This window comes from Mytilus edulis, chromosome 10, assembly GCF_963676685.1.
Source record: "Mytilus edulis chromosome 10, xbMytEdul2.2, whole genome shotgun sequence".
Classification (NCBI taxonomy): Eukaryota; Metazoa; Mollusca; class Bivalvia; order Mytilida; family Mytilidae; genus Mytilus; species Mytilus edulis.
The window spans coordinates 30,877,071-30,897,101 of record NC_092353.1 but is presented as its reverse complement, the minus strand read 5'-3'; the positions used below and the strand labels follow the sequence as shown (position 1 = coordinate 30,897,101).

General features: G+C 31.3%; 1 protein-coding gene across 6 annotated transcripts in view; it reads right to left on the bottom strand.

Moving 5' to 3' along the window:
* LOC139490884 (rho GTPase-activating protein 20-like) overlaps nt 1-20,031 on the bottom strand; it is a 190,355-nt gene that overhangs the window by 37,405 nt on the left and 132,919 nt on the right. For 5 of the 6 annotated variants that reach the window (XM_071278006.1, XM_071278007.1, XM_071278010.1 and 2 more), the window contains one exon: nt 4,466-4,576. In XM_071278006.1, the coding sequence (XP_071134107.1) occupies nt 4,466-4,576 (111 nt within the window). Of the gene's footprint in view, nt 1-4,465; nt 4,577-15,569; nt 16,243-20,031 lie in introns of those variants that run through there. The other variant, XM_071278011.1, reaches the window with a different exon arrangement.

The window sequence follows — 20,031 nt, the reverse complement described above, 5'->3', positions numbered from 1 at the left end:
TCTGACCAAGTTGTTTTACAAAAGTATTGGTCTGAGTTATAGTGAAAACTGATCAGTGTTATAATATAACAGAAAGATAACAGATATTTATCAACAAACTGTGACTCTGCTAAAAACTTCCTAAAGTGATACTGTATTGTTGACCTTGTGAGACACACTTCAGATTGGACAAGTATCAACTAACCATGACTCGGCACATTAAGGTCTGGTGATGTAAAATGAATGGGATTTGATCACTTATTATGACAGCCTTGTGTTTTACTAATCTGTTAAATATTAGTATGTAAGACTTTAATCTGTTAAGTATAGTGCTGATCAGGATTAACTGGTATGATGTGACAATCACCCGTCAAAATATTGCCACACTTGGGGATTTATTTGGAAGAATCTAAATAAGACCACCCTTTTGCTAATATTAATATAATTTGCCAAACTTTATATGTATATGTATTGTTTATCAATAGAAATATTAAGAACAAGCTTGAAGTTCCATCAGTAGACTAGTTTGGAGGCTGCCCAGAAGTTGGTAACTTTTATTTGAATTTCCAACAGCCATTTTAAAACTTGTATATTTCACACCAAAGGCATAGACACAAACCCTTAGCTTGCTGTCAGTCTGAATTCAACTAACAAACATATTATAAATGTATCTTAATTTTTATTTTAATGTTGACCTTGTAGGTGTCAACATTCAAAAGAAATTTATGGCCATCTTCTAATGGTGGATAAATCATACTAAGTATCTTTAATATCTTTAAGGACATTCAAATGTTTTCATCTAGATATAAATGTACATTTGGATATGGGTTATGTTAGTTGAATGAAGTTTGTGACCTTGACACTGCAGTTGGAAGATTAACCTTTTTGGGATACACTAGCTCTGATTGTGAAGGTTGAGATCCTGACATTTTAGAAAGAAACTCCAAACACTATTTTACAGTGACAGTAGGCAAATATAATAAAAGGAATCATCACTTTTCAAGGCAGTCAAAATTCAAATTAGATATGAATATAGTTTGTCACCTTGACCTTGACCTTGCAAAGCAATATTCTGTTTATTGTGTTTTATAAATTGATATCCTTCCCAGAAAATTCTTGGTTGGAAGACTAAGTACTAGGAGACCCCTCTAAAAAAGTTGATAAAAAATAAACAAATCAAAACTTCAGATTCATCTTCTTAAATGCAATAAAAATGACTATTTTGTATAATCCATTTACACTAGTAATTATTGCAGTAAGTAGATGTATAGTTTATATTAAAGTATCCATTACATAAGCTAAACTTTCTGATAATATTTCAATAAATCAGGGGAAAAGGTCATCAATCTTATTTCATTGACATTATAAATAAGACCACCCCATGTCGACAACATAAAATTTTTTTTATATTTATAAGACTTATATTATAACAATTCTACAGCTTAAGATCATTAAAATCTGTTTTGAAGTCAATATAAGGTGTATCATGACACCAAAAGAGATTTTTTATGAATACTTTATGAATAGATCAATAAATATCATACCCTGCCTTTCAAAATCATGTGACCATGACATCCATATGAATATGTTCAACACGGACGATTTTAGTGATGCTTGCCGATAGTTACAGAATTGTAATTCGGTGATTCAGCGACGTTATTGTTTTATATATATTACCCCCTTGGAGAGCTCATTGATATGACCTACTATGTAGAATATTATATTGTGCATGCCAAATTATTATATTAATAATATCTTCCTTTAATTAATTTGTATTTAATTGACTGAATATGGATATGTCATATAAGCATATTTGTATACACATTAAAGGTACATTTTAGTGTACATAGATACCAGAGTATATCCTGAACCTAATATTTCAAACATGAGAATTTAAATATGGATTAAGTTTTTCTCTCGCAATTATTGACCTCCTTCTTCAGGGATTAAAGTTCCAAGAGTATTAATGAAATAGGGACAAGCCTGATCAAGGACAACACAATTTATAATCTTTTTATTTTACACGTGACTTGTTTTTTAAAGTTTTATAATGAACTAAAGCTTTGCCCTTTTAGTGTCTCCGTAGGTAAATACAATAGAAGATATAAATGACCATAATCTTTATGAACTTTCCTTTTTAGACCAATGACTGAAGATAGAAGTGCAGTAAACTTGAAGTGTGACAAACAAGACCGAAAAATAAAAAACGTGATAATTTTAAACGTGTCTTCAAGATGAGCTGTCCATTTCATCATATCAAGATTTTCATTACGGCATTCATGATTACAGAAATATTCGGTAAAAGTTAAAATTCAAGATAAATTGTTATCTTAAAATTGAATAGATTTAAAGAAATATAAGGGAATATGTATAAAAATTTATGTAAGTTATAAGACATATGCATGTAAATAGAGTTATAAATTTTGTTATTCAATGAATAAATAGTCTAAAATAGGCCACATCTATCAGATTCCAAGCCTGTGTAACAATGGGGTGTTTCTATCAGATTCAAGTCAGTGGCAGTTCCAGGGAGCGTTCCAGGGGTTGGAACTCTTTTTGGACGATAAATGCATTTGAATGAGGACATATTGATGGAATCCACCTTTATCCTGGGTTGGGAAGTCCCTTTTTTAAATGGCTGGATCCGCCGCTGAAAGCAATTTGTTAAGATGAATCAAAGGTAACAGGAATAACCAGATCAGCAACCATGATGCATAAAAACTGAATCACATTAGAGCATATTAGGTCATAATAAACAGAGAGGAAATATCAGAGGTACTAACTACCCCGACCAGCAACCGTGGTGCCTTAACAGAATCACTGTATAGCTTAACAGGTCATAATAAACAGAGAGGAAATATCAGAGGTACTACCCCGACCAGCAACCGTGGTGCCTTAACTGAATCACTGTACAGCATATTAGGTCATAATAAACAGAGGAAATATCAGAGATACTAACTACCCTGACTAGCAACCGTGGTGCCTTAACTGAATCACTGTAAAGAATATTAGGTCATAATAAACAGAGGAAATATCAGAGGTACTAACTACCCTGACCAGCAACCGTGGTGCCTTAACTGAATCACTGTAGAGCATATTAGGTCATAATAAACAGAGGAAATATCAGAGGTACTAACTACACCAACCAGCAACCGTGGTGCCTTAACTGAATCACTGTAGAGCATATTAGGTCATAATAAACAGAGGAAATATCAGAGGTACTAACTACCCCGACCAGCAACCGTGGTGCCTTAACTGAATCACTGTAGAGCATATTAGGTCATAATGAACAGAGGAAATATCAGAGGTACTAACTACCCCGACCAGCAACCGTGGTGCCTTAACTGAATCACTGTAGAGCATATTAGGTCATAATAAACAGAGGAAATATCAGAGGTACTAACTACCCCGACCAGCAACCGTGGTGCCTTAACTGAATCACTGTACAGCATATTAGGTCATAATAAACAGAGGAAATATCAGAGGTACTAACTACCCCAACCAGCAACCGTGGTGCCTTAACTGAATCACTGTACAGCATATTAGGTCATAATAAACAGAGGAAATATCAGAGGTACTAACTACCCTGACTAGCAACCGTGGTGCCTTAACTGAATCACTGTAAAGAATATTAGGTCATAATGAACAAAGGCTTCTTGTGTACAAAAATCAATTTACAAAAAATATTTGATTGTTCCGTGAGGAAATGAATAAACTTCTGACTATTTATGGTCATAATGACCCTACTTGAATGTCTTTAATAGATTTCTTATATAGTAAACAGAAATATAACAGGCTGTAACAGCTGTGTGGTAAATGTTTCCCAAATTGGTAAAATGAGAACTTATAACAAAGAAACCGACTTGTATTACACAAAACTTTACTAAATATCTTTTACTTTTGTATATTAAATATATAGGGTAACCAGTATGAAAGACAGTATTGTATGATAGAGAAAAAGAATGTTAATTGAAAAATAGACATTGGCTCATTTGCATAATATAATTATCAGGAGATAGCTTTGGAGACATAATAATAAAATTATGTAGAGGATCAAAACAATAAAGACTTGTACTGAGTCAACTCCAATAAAACATCCTGGTCTAACCTAAGGGGGTGGATTAAAAAAGGTTTCACCATGTCTAGCTTATAAACCAAATTGGTGACACAAATTATTTTTTAAAAATTCAATGCACAATAATTTAACATTACAGTATACAATATCATATTATGTGTTTGAAATGAGGAGTTTTCAGAAACAAAGTCCCAATAAAAGGGATTTACAGTTTACTATACAGCCAAAATTAATGTCAGAATATTAATTGAATAAAAAATACCACTCATGGAACCAATAATACTGTATCAGATATGCATTTCTACAATCAATGTCTCTGTAGTGATGCCTGCGGACAAATCTTTGAATATCCAAAACATTGTTCAAACATTTTGGTTGATAAAAATATACATGTTAGTGAATAAAACTTACATTTTGGACTCTTGAGGTAGCTCGGCTGAGTTCCTCATAGTCCTGATGGTTTGGATCTGTTTCATCGAGAAGATCGTTTAAGTACTTGTCATACTCAGGTATCCTCTGAACCTGAAATGATACAAAACACAAACATATAAAGACCGTTGATTTTTTTGTCACTTAGCAAACAGTTTTACAGCAAACACTCTTGGGAAAATGAATACATGTATTTTCTATATGCTGATATATTTTGACTCTACTATAATCCAGAAAGCAAATGCATCTGTATAAAAAAACACAGCTAACTTCTAAATTCATTACGAGTCACTTTCGTCTTTCAAAGAATTTAGTCTCAATATGGAAAAGTTTAACAGTACTTAAAAGTAAGTACCGAACCAGACTCTGTCCTGTGTCAAATTCTTATCACCAACTCTATTACTCTGCTCTAATGTACCCTAAACAAACTTTTCTTTTACAATTAAACATGCCTACAGGAATTTTCAATTAGGCTCTGGGATACAAGTATAAAAAACAACCATGAAGTTACTGTCGGTCAACAATTACATCCCTTAGTTCCGGGAAAATCTATCTGATAAAATGTTTTTTATCTAATCAAAATAGGACGGGTTAAAATGTCAACAAATAATGCTGGACTTACCAGGTAAATTGTGATTAATTTTTGTAATTTGTTTACAAATTTCCGACCTCCTATATTGAAGAGTGATGTATGGGATGAGTGAACGTGTAAAGATATGTCTTAGGATTGGTATGGCGTGACAATCTGGGTGAATCAAACTCTAATTTCACCTGTATTTTTTACTATAAGATATGTTAAAATAATTTAATCAAGGAATTTTTCTAATTTAAAAACCATTGTAACATTACTATGAAAGTATCTTTTTTTACAAACTCGTAAATGGATTTTGTATAACAAATGTATATAATGGTAGGTGTCTCCTATAAACCATCCTTGACATAGTCTTGATAAGTTCGTGAGAAAATATTTAAACAGATTAAACACAAAAACCATGTTTTTATTAAGTGGCCCTCAATATTTCAAGAAAAGTACTGTCAACAAAGGTTAGAACAATACAGTTTATTTAATTCCAATGTTCAAATCATCTCTCTCTTTATTAATCTTTTAAGATTACGATCTTTCCATAAAGTTTGATTAAACATTACATTATATTTGGAAGTTACATGGGCTCAATTCAAGAAGTTTCCTCCCCCTGTGAAAGTTTAATATAACTTTCCCAGGCTAGGAACATAATACAATTCTATGGACTTTGTTCTACATGCAAGGATTTACACACTTTAATATAATGCTATATATAAATATATTTTCCAAAGTCAAGAAATAATTGCTTTGTATAATACAAATCCTTGTTCTTAACTAAAGTCCACAAACTAAAAATATCAACCAGTGGCAAAAATCCCAATGACATTTTTTGTTATGCACAACAGGAAAGTGCAAAACTTTTTCACAATTAAACAGAATTAAATGTTACGCAACAATTACTGAGAATTCTTTTTTTCTCTCTTAATGCAATATAACCATGAACGTCAGGTCAGTTTTCTAGTAGCTAGGGACGAATCATTCTATATATCAACATTAACGGGCTCATCAATGAAGATTATTAACCGATTTTTCTTTCATCAAATATAAGAGGACAATCATGGCTGATATGAAGTACCTATGTCTATTGTCCATTAATGGTTGGTAGATAGACAGGATAATAAGATTACATGTTTTACGATTTCTATAAGTCTGATATGATAGAACTATTGACGTCATGAAAAATATTGGCAAAGTAAATATACACTGAGGACTATTGATAGATGTCCTAGGACGGTAAAATATAAAGTTATCCATGATTTACTGTAAAGAAGTCCAGCTAGCAATCTTGGTGAAAATGTACCCCAGAATGAACTTTTAAACCCAATTACTGATTGATCTTAATTGTACTGGATGTTTATTCTTTTTTTTCTTTTTCTTTTGTTTACAGGCCTCCCTGTTAGTTTAAGAATTAACTATATGGTATAGGTTACTGTAAGAGCTCATCAAGTTAAATTTGAATGTTTTCTTTCAAATCTTGTAATACGTTCTGTTGGCTGATTGCTGTCTCAATGACCAATACACTACCATGAGAACTGTGGGCTCCTTATTTTAATGCACCAATGAAAGGCTAAAAACGCTTACTTATATGAATTTCAAGGTCAATTTAAAGACACATAAAGACTTTTATCTTTGGAATGATTTTTATAGGCAGCTGAGATCTTTTAGTGGCTGCAATCACTGAATGTGATTGATATGAAAATTGACAAAATTAATTAAGAGAAAGACTGTTTGCTTAAAATCCAGTGGCAAATAAGTACCGGTAAATGAATGTTTACAGACAACAGAAGACTTCTAGAGAGTTGTTCTCTCTATATAAAGGTATATACTGTATATCCCAGTTCTAAATAAACAGTGACTTGTATATAATTGAATCTTGCACTAAGATAGCACGAATTCAGCAATTATCATGAGTACAAAAAGTATTTACAAAGTGGGTGTGCATTTCAGCATAAAACATTTCTGAACTAAATTGTAAGAGTATTTTATGATGTTGAGATATCGAAAGAGACATCCTAATATTGACTGTACTTTAAAGGGTTTTACAAAACTCATTAAGACAAAGATTAATATGTAAAAGCACTTGTGTTAAATCTATAGACAAACTTATATAATCTTTATTCATAAATAGGACGGGAACGTGGAGTTCACAATTATATCAACATTCTAATGCAAACTGTTCCAATGGACTTGTCAGTGAACTTTAGAATAAGATGAGTTGTACGTCATAGGAAAGTACTGGATTAGAAAAAGCACTTAGCTCTATAATATTCTTATTACAGAGGGAATAAAATATTATTAATGAAATGCAAATTTAATTTTGTATAAAAATGCTTGCAGTAAATGAGGTTTACTATTCAAAGTACTTTATCTGTTGATATAAAAACTGTGTGTTATAGATATGTCTCAGTTTGGAATCAGTGGGGGCCCACTGACTGCCTAAGAGGGGGCCCGCTCCGGTCATGATTCAGTGATTTCCTATATAAGAAAACAAAATTTTCCCAAAAAAGGGGGGCTGGGGCCCTGGGTCACCCCCCCCCCCCCCTAAATCTGCCTCTGGGAATCAGTTGAAAAAGATGGTAAATGTTCCAATCTACTCAGCCGTGCTAACTTAGGTTGAGTGAACACAATCTACTCAGCCGTGCTAACTTAGGTTGAGTGAACTCAATCTACTCAGCCTTGCTAACTTAGGTTGAGTGAACACAATCTACTCAGCCATGCTAACTTAGGTTGAGTGAACACAATCTACTCAGCCTTGCTAACTTAGGTTGAGTGAACACAATCTACTCAGCCGTGCTAACTTAGGTTGAGTGAACACAATCTACTCAGCCGTGCTAACTTAGGTTGAGTGAACACAATCTACTCAGCCTTGCTAACTTAGGTTGAGTCAATAGTTGGACTTAATTCTGTATTTTATAGTCCATAAGCAGATCGGGGGGGGGGGGGGGGGGGGGGGGGGGGGGGGGGGGGGGGGGGCAGGGCCGCTTTCGTGAGAAAAATTTTGTTGAAAGGGAATCATGACTGGAGCCCCCCCCCTTTTAGGTCAGTCAGTGGGCCCCCCATAGGATTAGTTCTGGATCCGCCACTGTAGTCAATGAAATGAATATCTATTGGACATTAATTATAATTGTATCCAATCCCCATTGTCAATTTTCTTCCAATGTGAATATTATTATTAAGCAGTAAGATTGAAAGATACCACATCACGTTTTCTTTAGAAATAAACAGAAACCACTTGACAATCCGTCTTCTATTTTACCTTTTATCCCTTATTTTCTTTCAGGATTGTGAAATTTGAAGATGTATATTAACAAATTTAATGCTTATCTTTCATGACCACAATTATTCAAACTATCTGATTTTAAATGTCATAAAGATGTGACCCAATACCCATCCTAAATAATCGTAAAATTGATGACCTACTTCTGTGACAGGTAACATTACCTGCCATCTGGGTTGGTTGTCAAAAAGTGGTCATTCATTCAGAATCATGAGTATTTTGTCATTTTGCCATAACATGTCATAAACCACAAACATAATTTCTCATAATCTTAATGTTTCCTTTGTATTTCGGTTAAGAACAGGAAAGACAACTCTCAATCAAAAAGTTGGATTTTGACCATACATAATCCATTAGCACTTATTCTAAAACAGACCAAAAAGTTGGGTTTTTTTGAAAAATTTTTGTAACTTTATCACTGTGTCAGACATAAAATAATGGAAGTTAAAATAGAACATTTTCCATAAAAACAGATGACCAACCATGTTCCACCTTGATCAAGGTCATTTAATACCCCTATAGTTCAAAAAGGCTTCCATTAAGATTCTATTTGGAGTTGTTAAAACCAGATATAGTTGCAGATTTGGTATAATAATTCTGGTAAAACTTGTAAAACTGTCACAAGAATGAGTTTGACTTGTGTATTCTGTCATAATTATGTCAATAATCTGAACCTTATTGTAATTAATAACATATATATGTTCGACATGTCATAAAATTGTCACTAAATTTCCCATCAAACTGACCATTAGCCACAATTTGTCTGCAGTGTGTACTTGAATCTATTAGTGGTTGGTTATTACATGTCTAGTGACACATGTGTAGTGGTCAGCTATCACATATGTGTTCATGTCACTATCTTTACTAATTACTGACCATGCAAGGGCTGTATAGCCAGTGAAGGTTGTAAAACACTTCCATCATCACCACTTAACTTTCTGCAATAGAAATTGCAGGCTTGACAAAAAATGGCATTCTTTTTTTTAATTGTATAAAGTTCAGCATATGCATGTTAACATAGCTCTGACAGCTGTGGACTCATAACTTCACATATTATAAGTACCTGTACCAGAATAAGAAGTCTGTGTACTTCAAATGCATCATGAAAGTTTACGGAATCATGACTTAACATACTAACAGAAGGTTTTGTGTACCTTACAAGTACCTTAAATACAAAGTCTGCACTACCATTACATGTACCTATGTCTAACATTTGTGAAACCTAGGCCAAGGTTTTTTAATTTGTTGGTTTACGAATTTTCTCCATGAAAAAGTCGGGTCGGTCGGTCGAGAAAAAAAAGAAAAAAAAAGATCATTCAAGACATAAAACTGATACATGTATGCAAAATAAATATATATATTTCACCTTTCTAATAATAAATACTATTTTGTCATCATTCTTAAATTTTAGTTCGATGAAATATTATTGCTCAGCTGTAATTAACATCGCATGACATTGTCTAATAATTTCCCGTAAAAAAAGGGGTGCACGGACAAAGACGAAATTAAATCGTCATTTCACTGATAAGAAAAAGAGATTCACATCAGTAGCTCTTATTTAAAACTTGTTGGTGAATAATAATAAGCACGAAAACTAATAAAGGCAAAAATGTAAAAACGTCGTACGAAAATAAGATTCAACACACGTGTCAAAAACGTAATAGACCCGTCCACTGGAAAAACGAGAATATCGGGTTAAATAATCGTTGTCATGCATTCCCGTTTTTTTATCAAAATTGACGATATTTTTTTATCATATATGAAAACAAGAAAACTTCAAATGATTTGTTAAAATTCAGTACTTTAATAACTCGATGTCTTGAACTTCCACCTGTCCACATTTGGACAAGTCTATTTCTATGAGAACAGGTACCTTACAGACTGGTGACAAATAAAGGAAACAAACTTATTGTGAAACTGGTTTTAAACACAGGTTTCGTTCCGCAAAATTATTTGCGCAAACGACATTTCAAGGTCATTAATAATTGATTTGTCTATTTTTAGAAACGTAACCTGAAAGATTCATTTTTCACAACAGAAAGTGTCATCACTTCTGTAAGTGATTAATGCATTTCATTTCATAAAAAAAGGATATTTTAATTATTTTTCAGGGATAATGCATTTGTTATGGTCGGTGGGAATAAAAAAGCATGAAAAGTCAATTTTATTTTTATTCTGGAAACCTGCAAAATCGGGTCGGCGGATCCGTAAACCAACAAATTAAAAAATCCTGGCCCTAGCTGACATAGGCTTATTCTTTAATTTCATTTATATAGTCCGAGATTTAGTATCTGTACAGTTCGATTCTGAAATATCCTTTTCTTGAGTGGGAAGGCTGATTTTAAATATATAAGTCTTACTTTAAAATTATAATTCTACTTATAATTATAATGATCATTATTATTAATCATATCTTTAATTTTTTTAAAGTAAATTTTCTAGGAACTTCACTTAATTTCCATAAAAGTGCTTATCAATATTAAAGTCATGTTCCCAACACATTTTAAAAGTAAATTATTGGTAGATCATATCAGCCAAATGATTGAGTCCAGTAGGAAATCTTAAAAATAGGAGCTTCTCGTCAAAACATGGAATAAATTTTCACATAAAACCCAAAATTCATGAATATTGAAACTTAAAAATATAGCGCTGTAAAATTAATGCTGCTTAACATGGAAATACCAGTTAAGGTGGGTCGTTATATTATAAAAACATAAGGACCATAATCATAATTGCAAATTTGTGACTAGACATTTATTAATGAAGTTAATTAAAATGGATTTATTACATGAATTTTAAGTTGCACTTCAAAATGCAAAAGGTGCAATTAATGTGTCTACAATCATAATTATAATAATGAGTAGGTAATAGAAATATTGACAGAAATTGACATCAGTTATAGATATAGATATGGTAATAAAATTATCAAATATTTACATAAAATTTATATACCTTTGAAACCTGGCCAGAGATAAAAGGAAGAGTTTGTTAGTCTATCTTTACCTACATATAATGAGATTTTAAAGTTAACAGGTAACAATTAGATAAGCATAATTACAGGTGTCCTTAGTTGAAAGCAGTCAAAAATTTTGTTTTGAAAAGTAGTAGCATAATAGTCTAATGTTTATAGTTTTTATCTCGAAAATTGTTTGAATTTGATCTATTTTTTTGCAACTAATCTTTTAAGAAGATAAAATATAACATTTCTACAATTTATTGTCCAATATCCATGGTCATGGGTATGCAGTCATAGATTTGACACCGTTTTAAATTCTTTTCATCCTATCTTGTCTTATACATAACTGTTTTTAATACTTTCAGAACAAATATTCAAACCATTTAAAATTTCAATGCATTTATAAGCTTGTAAGTTTTTCTGATGATTATCAAATTGTACATCTTATAAAAGAAAATTTGGATTGGACATCAAAGCAGCTAGCAATTGATCAATGCATACACTTCACAGATAAAGTTTTTCTTTAAATCTTACCAAACTAATCATCAATTTACACATTTTCGGTGTGGGATCAACTTTCTGTATTTGGTGCATTGCAAATCTTCAACAAAGGCCTGGCAATAACCAAAATGAAATTTTAAATGGAATTCGATATGAAGAACATTCTAATGTCCATTCAAATGCTTTTTTCACAATAAAAACATGCCACTTTCTTATGCTAATTGATAAAATACATATTCCACTTACATGAAATCATAACATATCCGTAAAAAAAATCCAATGAAATATTGTATATGTCTGAGTTAAAATGCAGCAAACATTGCAAAATAAGTCACATGAAAAAAGTTGGTGTCCTGTCAGTAATTAGAATTCAAGAAAGTTACAATGCCCATTCAAAGTTAACATTCATATGATGCTAAATACTCCTGATTTCTAACATTAACATGCAGGACCAATCTCAAAAACAACAGTAAAATAGTCATCATTGAGAAAAAGTGTCCAATCAGACGAACTGCTAAACACTTGTGAAGGTTCTCTAATAGTGCAGCAATGTTTATGCATAAGGAATCCTTAGTTACACATACTGCACATGCATACAAATCAGTTCTCACATCAATGATCAAATGTTGAAGTATTCCTATGATTTGATTTATTTAATATTAAAACACTTTTTTCTATATCCCTTTTCTTTCATAAAAAAAACTTGGCAATAAATGAAACCATTATCAAAGACCTCCACAACCGTTTCTTGAATAACATCACACATTTAACGACTTTGGCATAAATTTACAAAAATTTGCATAAATTACTAAGACCAATTAAAGCTGTTAACCAAATTTATTAATTGTACAGTTTACATGCAAGACGAACACTTTTCAAAATTAATAGTACAAAAAACTTTTATTCATCAAGCAAAACGATTGATATATCAGACTTGTTATGAATGGAGACAAATTCCACAGGTGTTTTATAAATGGTCCATTTGTCTAAATAACATCCTTAAAATACCATAACCAATAAACTAACATCAAAGACACCTTCTAATATAGGTTAAATATGCATAATATTGTTCAATATTTGCAGTCATTGGTCCTATGGAAAATATTGTTCATGAATTGATCATATAACATGAGAACATTGAATTTATTTTTAGTCTATGATTCGATATCGATCTCATATTCTGGTGTTCTTAAGATCCTTAACATCATGAGCATGAAAATTATGGTTTTGATAGTTGATAGATAAAAACGGGGGGATTAATAAGTACAGCTGAATGCATTGTTAATTCCCAGAACTTTCTAATGAACCAATCTTCCTAAAAATAAAAGATTTTTAAAAAGCGTCTACAGTGTGACACTGAGACTTCTTTTTTAGTATTGCTGTATATATATCAATATAAAAAAGGAATTCTAATGCAACAACTTTTGTAACGTTCATTTTGATTGGATAAAGTCACTTATTTACATGGCATCAATTGATAATTGATGCTATGGAACGTAGGCGCAAGCGCAGACGGCATATGACAGATTGAAAATACATGTTTTAATGTTGGTGTATGTCAGTTTCATTAGAATGGAGATAACAATATTGTAGTTTAAGCTCCGACGGCATCAATTGGGGATTTGATGGTCGCAAATACCTGTTTACTGTATCCGCGATCGCGTTGCCAGTAAACTGAATTTGCGACCATCAAATCCCCAATTGATGCTGTCGGAGCTTAAAATACAATACAGTTATCTCCTAAATGGTTAGACATTGATTGCCAGTGTCAGTAAGACCATAATTTTATGATATCTGCCATCTGGGAAGGAGGTGTTTGTTCTAAAGAAGTGCTCACTCAATATGTTAAAATTTAAAAAGTCATTATACCAAATAAAAATTGACTAAGACAGACCAATGTCTGTTACTTCAGTTTAATATACAAATATTACCAGTTTTTAATCAATATAAACTGAAACAAATTACACCTAAATTGAGTCAATCAATTGTACATGTTAGTTAATTGACAATTTACAGGTATATACAGTTATTTGTGTAAATCCTAAAATAAAGGTGTCAATTTTATTAAAAACGATTTAAAATGTTATTTATTAATTCATTTAAAGAGTTGAACAAAAATGTCTCACTTCTATTGCTTGAACTGTTTAACCGATTTTCTTTTTTTAACCTGCCATCGTTTCTGAACTTGATTAAATAAGGTGTATGAGAAATAACAAATACCAGAGAGGAATTTGACATTTAGTCCACCCCTCCCTGTCTATTATATAAGTAAACTGAATTATATAGGTCTTTAAAGCTTTCACAAAATGTACTTTGAAAAGGTATAGTGTGCCAACTTATTTCATCAGTCTTAAATGCAACACCTTATCCTTCAACCAGGGTAGATCCAGGATTTTCAACAGGTGGAGGGAGGGGGTAACAAAATTCCAGAAAACATAATAGAAACTGCTGATCATTTTGTAGGATGATTTTATACGTAGAGATCACATAAATCATGAGAAACATGTGATTATTTTGGGGCCTTCTGTGACCTGTCCGTCCTGGATCCACCATGGTCCTGGTTTTCTTCTGGGTCCTTTAAGGTCAACAGAATTACTATCTTCCTTTAAATTGATTAAAGGGAGATAACTTCCTAATGTTTATCATTTAATTCTATAATAATAAGCCATCATTGTTTTAATGAAAAAACTTTTTTCGTCCAATATTTTTTCTGATTTATAAGGGTCTTAGATTTAAAATCTGAGTTTGTTAATTATGGAAAAAATTCTGCGTAGGAAGATTTAAAACAATCCTGCAATTTCACCTCCCTCAATTGTCACACCTCTGACAGGTATTTTTTTTAAAAGATGTGTACTTGATTTCGAGTTATAAAACACAATTGTTCAGACATAAATATCCTTCATAGGCTATAAATAAACCAAATCTAATCATTCTTTGTTATTCATATCAAATACAATTGTTGATACCTATTTAGATTGTAACGTTATATAATAATGCATGTCGAGAGCATTCAGTACAGGGACATTAGTACCACATTATAACATTGAAAATTTGATGTCACACTGATTAAGTTATTCTATCCTTGTCACTCTTCAGGCAAAATATAATACAAAATGTTCAGATTTTGCAGATTTTGTCATATATATAAATTGATAAAGAGTGCATCATGATATAAACGAGTACAGGTACATTTCTGATCCGTCTATTTTCTACTTAAAAAGGTGAATTTCAATTGCTTTACTTTTAATGAGTACTTTACTCATTTGATGAAGAAAGTAGTCCAATTTCAAAAACTTTTGTGATTCATATATGATTGTTTGGTTTATACTGAGAGTGTTGCACAATAAATTATTAAGCAAGATAAAATTAATTATATCACCAAATTTAAATCAGTGGTTTCTGAAAACATTATATAAGTCACATATACAGGAAACTTAAAAAAATAAAAAATACAGTTGGACAAATAACCCAAACCAAACCGTATCCTTACAGGTCACAATAAATAATCTTCATTCAAATCCTTATATAAAAAAAACCACAAAAGAATAAGATTTTTACAAAATGATTATGTCATTTAAAAAAAAATGTCCATATTTCTAATCTTGCATAGATATATATGATGCTTGTTCTTATAAAAAAATATACTTCTTTTGAAAATATGATCCTTCTTTTCAAATTTTATCCCCAAATGAAGCATATCAATATATCAAAATTATAAAAGTTTTATCTATTAGCTACAGAAAACACAGAAAAGATTTCTAGAACTTACTGTAACTTTCTGTATAGCATGCCCCATTATTTAGTCTCTACACCAGAACATACATCCATTTTTTTCTTGATATCTATGTTTATAGTTTACTACCCGTTATAAACATTTAAACAATACTTGTAACTGAGACATTTAAAAACTTTCGCCGATCTGATGTGTCCTCATGTCTCATCACGTCACATTACCACTGTTTCTTCAACATCTACTTAAATTGACTGTTTGTTTTAACACCTAATTAAGACTTGTATCTTTTTCACTGTTTGCTGTCCACATATATCCAAACACTGTCAAATACTTATGTACATGCTTCAATATCAAAAATCAACATCACTTTTTATTTTCACACCTAATTAAGAATTAACACTGTCAGGTATATTTGTTTATAACATATCCTTTCTGTAAGTACCATAAGTAATCTGTTGTGTGATTAAAAGTAAACGAAGTCTTCATTTTAGGTTTAATTTTTTCACACTTTTTACGGCTTACTTATATCAAGACATTGCAATATCCTTCTATATCTGTAGACATGTATGCGTGAGTACCGGGGTACTTGTTTTAGATATACATATATATTCCAGGCAATTTAAACACGGTCAAAGTAAAGAAAGAAAGTTACGCAAACACACATGTATAATAAAAGGGCAGGTTCTCAAGCTCAAGAATTGTGAATAACGGTAAAGTTTTATTTATTGATGATTTAAATAGTCAGTCGAAAGTGATCAATTCATAACCGCTATATTTTATACTGTGTCAATAAATATATTATATATAATTCTGCTGTGGCTATCAATCTTATAGCAAAGAAGACCTCCTAAGGTTATATAGGGATAATTTAAATGATATTTAACCCATATATACCTCAAAATCTAAACTGACTATAAAAAATGTACCATTTGGTCACAGTTTCTTCAGCGACATATAAAAATTTCAATGAATTTTAAAAATAGGTCCTACTTTTTAAAATTCACAACCATAAAACTAAATTTTAAATGGATACTAAAATTATGGTGTAATGGATGTGACCTAAACCATTTTTCCGTTAAATTGTCAAAGTGACATATGACACCATTAATTTTTCGGCAATTACCCTCAAAGTATTAGAAATCGCTGCTTGATGCAGGAATACATTAACCATTTTAAAAAAATGTATGAAAGATGATAGTGCATCGGTACTTTGTTAAAATTTGTGTTTGTACTTTTATAAGATTGACTATATATATGTAAAAACACTAATTACATATCAAAGTGTCAATTGAAAATAACTTGTAGGGATTAAATCATATTAAAATATTGAATAATGCTCATAATGAAATCATTAATTCTTAAGCCAACTAAAACGTCAGTTCCCATCATTCATGGTTTTCCTATAAGTTATGTAACATTTAATGTAATTTTTTGGACTTTAAGACATCATATGAATCTAATTGCATTTAAAGTGTCTGTAATTGTCAATGCATATTGTTTCTTTCGATTTTAATTCACCTTGTACAACAAAATTTAATTTCAACTAATTCTAGTAAACAATTTATTGATCATAGACCTTCTAAAGTACAATACATTGATAATGATGCCAATATCAATAACAAAAAAACCAACAAAAACAAATAAAAACAACATCAGCAAAACAAATCAAAGAAATTGATAGGTACCAAATCCAAACTGTGAAGAAATATTTACACTGGACACAAATGTCAAAGCAGAAAATCATTACTGTAAAAGTCAAACACTAGTGGTAAACAAAAACAACTTATAGGAATAGTATTTTACATGTAGTAGCCATACATTTACCATCCAATTACATACAATCGCACAGATTATAGAACTAAGACAAATTGAACTTTACGTAGGCCGTATCTGAATAACCATGAGAAAAAAAAAGTATTTGACATACAAAATCCAGAAATAACTGTTCATTTAGATTCTATCAATGATTCGATTGATTTCATTTCCGTTAAATGTTATCCGTCTTTGTCACACCTCCATCTGGCAATTGTTTTTTTTTTTATCCCAAAAATTAGCATATACTTACAAAGGGATCCAAATAGAGGTCTTCTTCATGATAATAGTTCCTTAAAAATGAATCCATTCTCTCTAATACCTCACATTTCCTTAATATTTGTAATAAATCCAGTAAACAAAAAAAGAAAACTATCTGTCAATTTCACAAATAACCTGTATGAAACGAGAGAACACCCAATTTCATCAAAAGTACGAGTGAACACAAACTTCGAAAAAACATAAATCAATGTAATATTTGACGTAATGTGAATGTCATTTTATGTAAAATGATTGATCACGCTACAAGTATTTTAGGATAAAGTCTTAAAATCACCAAAAACTGTACTAGGTTTTCTGTAGTTCAGGTCTTTTTATTTCATTTGACAAGTGAAAGTTTGATGCAATATGTCACAATGTCCAAAATACTGACCACAAATTCATAGTAGTGAACCACAGCTCATGTTATAATCTATTATGTTTAAAAAAAACATTCCCATTAAAATCATAGTTACAAATACCGCACATCTTAGAGTAAATAGTACAACTGCATCCATACCTAGCAGAATCTTCCTTACCATTAAAAAAACAGTCGAATATATGGTAGAATTGAAAACTTCAGCACTAGAATTTAATGGAATTTTGGAACTTCACTCACACTAAGAAAACCAAGTATTTCATTCATTGAAAATGTGTCACTTGTAGATCTGATCACTTCTCATTAGGCCCAGAACATGAACTTTACTGAATACTGAAATATTCTTAAATGAGTCTAAACATTTTAATTATATTTTTTTTATCCATGTATAATTTCACTTGTTCAATACCCGTCTGTTGTTATTCGCAACGTCTGATTTGCTTTGTAAACATACGATTATACTTTAGACTATCGGTAGCAAGGTACATGTATTTAACACCAAGTATAAATATCATCCCTCTAGCCAGATTTAACAAAACATTATTGTAAACTGACCACTGTTCAGTATTAAAACTGATCGGTCCACTAACACCAGTCTATTTATCTATCAGGTCATCTGTCAGCGGGACAAAGTCTCTAGACTGGACGATAATCAGTTTCATATTTGATACAGGGTTTTTTTCTAGGTTGAAGGCAGCTTAGGTTTTTTGAATGAAATGTAATACATAACAATGACCAAGCTTTTTACATATTACATAAAAGGTTTTACATCAAATGTGGTGCAATTCACACATGTTCCTCATTAAAACCATTAGACCAACATGAAACAGCACAACAACATTGCTTTAAATGAACCAAGTCTGCCACTAGGGACATTGCATTAAAACTACATGTATAAGCTTAATTGAAGTAGCACCCATGCACTGTGATAAAACTCTGATACAAATGCTTCTTCAATACACATTATGTCATATACTAAATGAAACAATTTTTTTCACATAAATAACTGAAAGATGGTTGTTTCATAATATGATTGAAGTATCAATGACAATTTGTATTAAAAAAAGCAGGTCCCATTTAATGATTGTAATCAGAAAACATCTGAACAGGCAACAAGATATTGTACAAGGTTTGGTATATATTACAGTTATATGAGAAAAGTATGTTAGGCAGTAACTTGAGTTCATCTAAACTTGTTGCTGCATTTGTCTTGATAACTATTCATATATTCATCATAAACTAAAAATTTTGTAATAAGACACGTATCACTTAGGCTAGAATTCTTCCTTAGGGCTCAAAAAAATTTCACGAGTTTACGAACAAGAAAATCTTCTCTAGTTGTCCTAAATTCTTCAGCAAGTTAAAGCCACTTTAATAATAATCCTTGAAAAACTAGGTGAAAAAAAGAAACCTGATTTAGCATACTATTATTATAATTGTTAGGTCAATTAAATCTTTATGTTAACTTTAAATACTCATCCAAACAGTTTAAGTTTTATAACACAGATACTTTTACATACAGTCTACTGGACTTTTTTACACTAAATTTTCATGTCAATTTCAAAGCGGAAAACTGCTAATTCAGGAGAAGACGACATGGAAAGACTATATTTGAAGTCGGTAGAGAAAAGTAATTTTTATATAAATCAAAAGGATAAAATGTTGGTCGTCCAATTTTGATTTTAAGCCAAGCTACAATTAGGTCACATCAAAATACATAGGTCACATGCAATTGACCACTATATTTTCTAGACTTAATCCAAAAATATAGAAAGTTACAATCTGCAAGTAAGACAGTTCATCTGGTAACTAGTTTTTTTTTAAGATTGAGGTGTAATGCATGTGGATGTGATTTTCAAGTCTAGAAGAAGAAAATACACAGCAGTAACCTTTACTAAATGAAACAAATATAAATTATTGTAAGTTTGTGATGTTATTACCTACACTTATGCCCTATTTCTAATTTTCCCACTGATAAATTGGACCAAGTACATAGAATTTGATATGGGGAGGTACATGACTGTTCACCATATTGAAATTAAACCGACA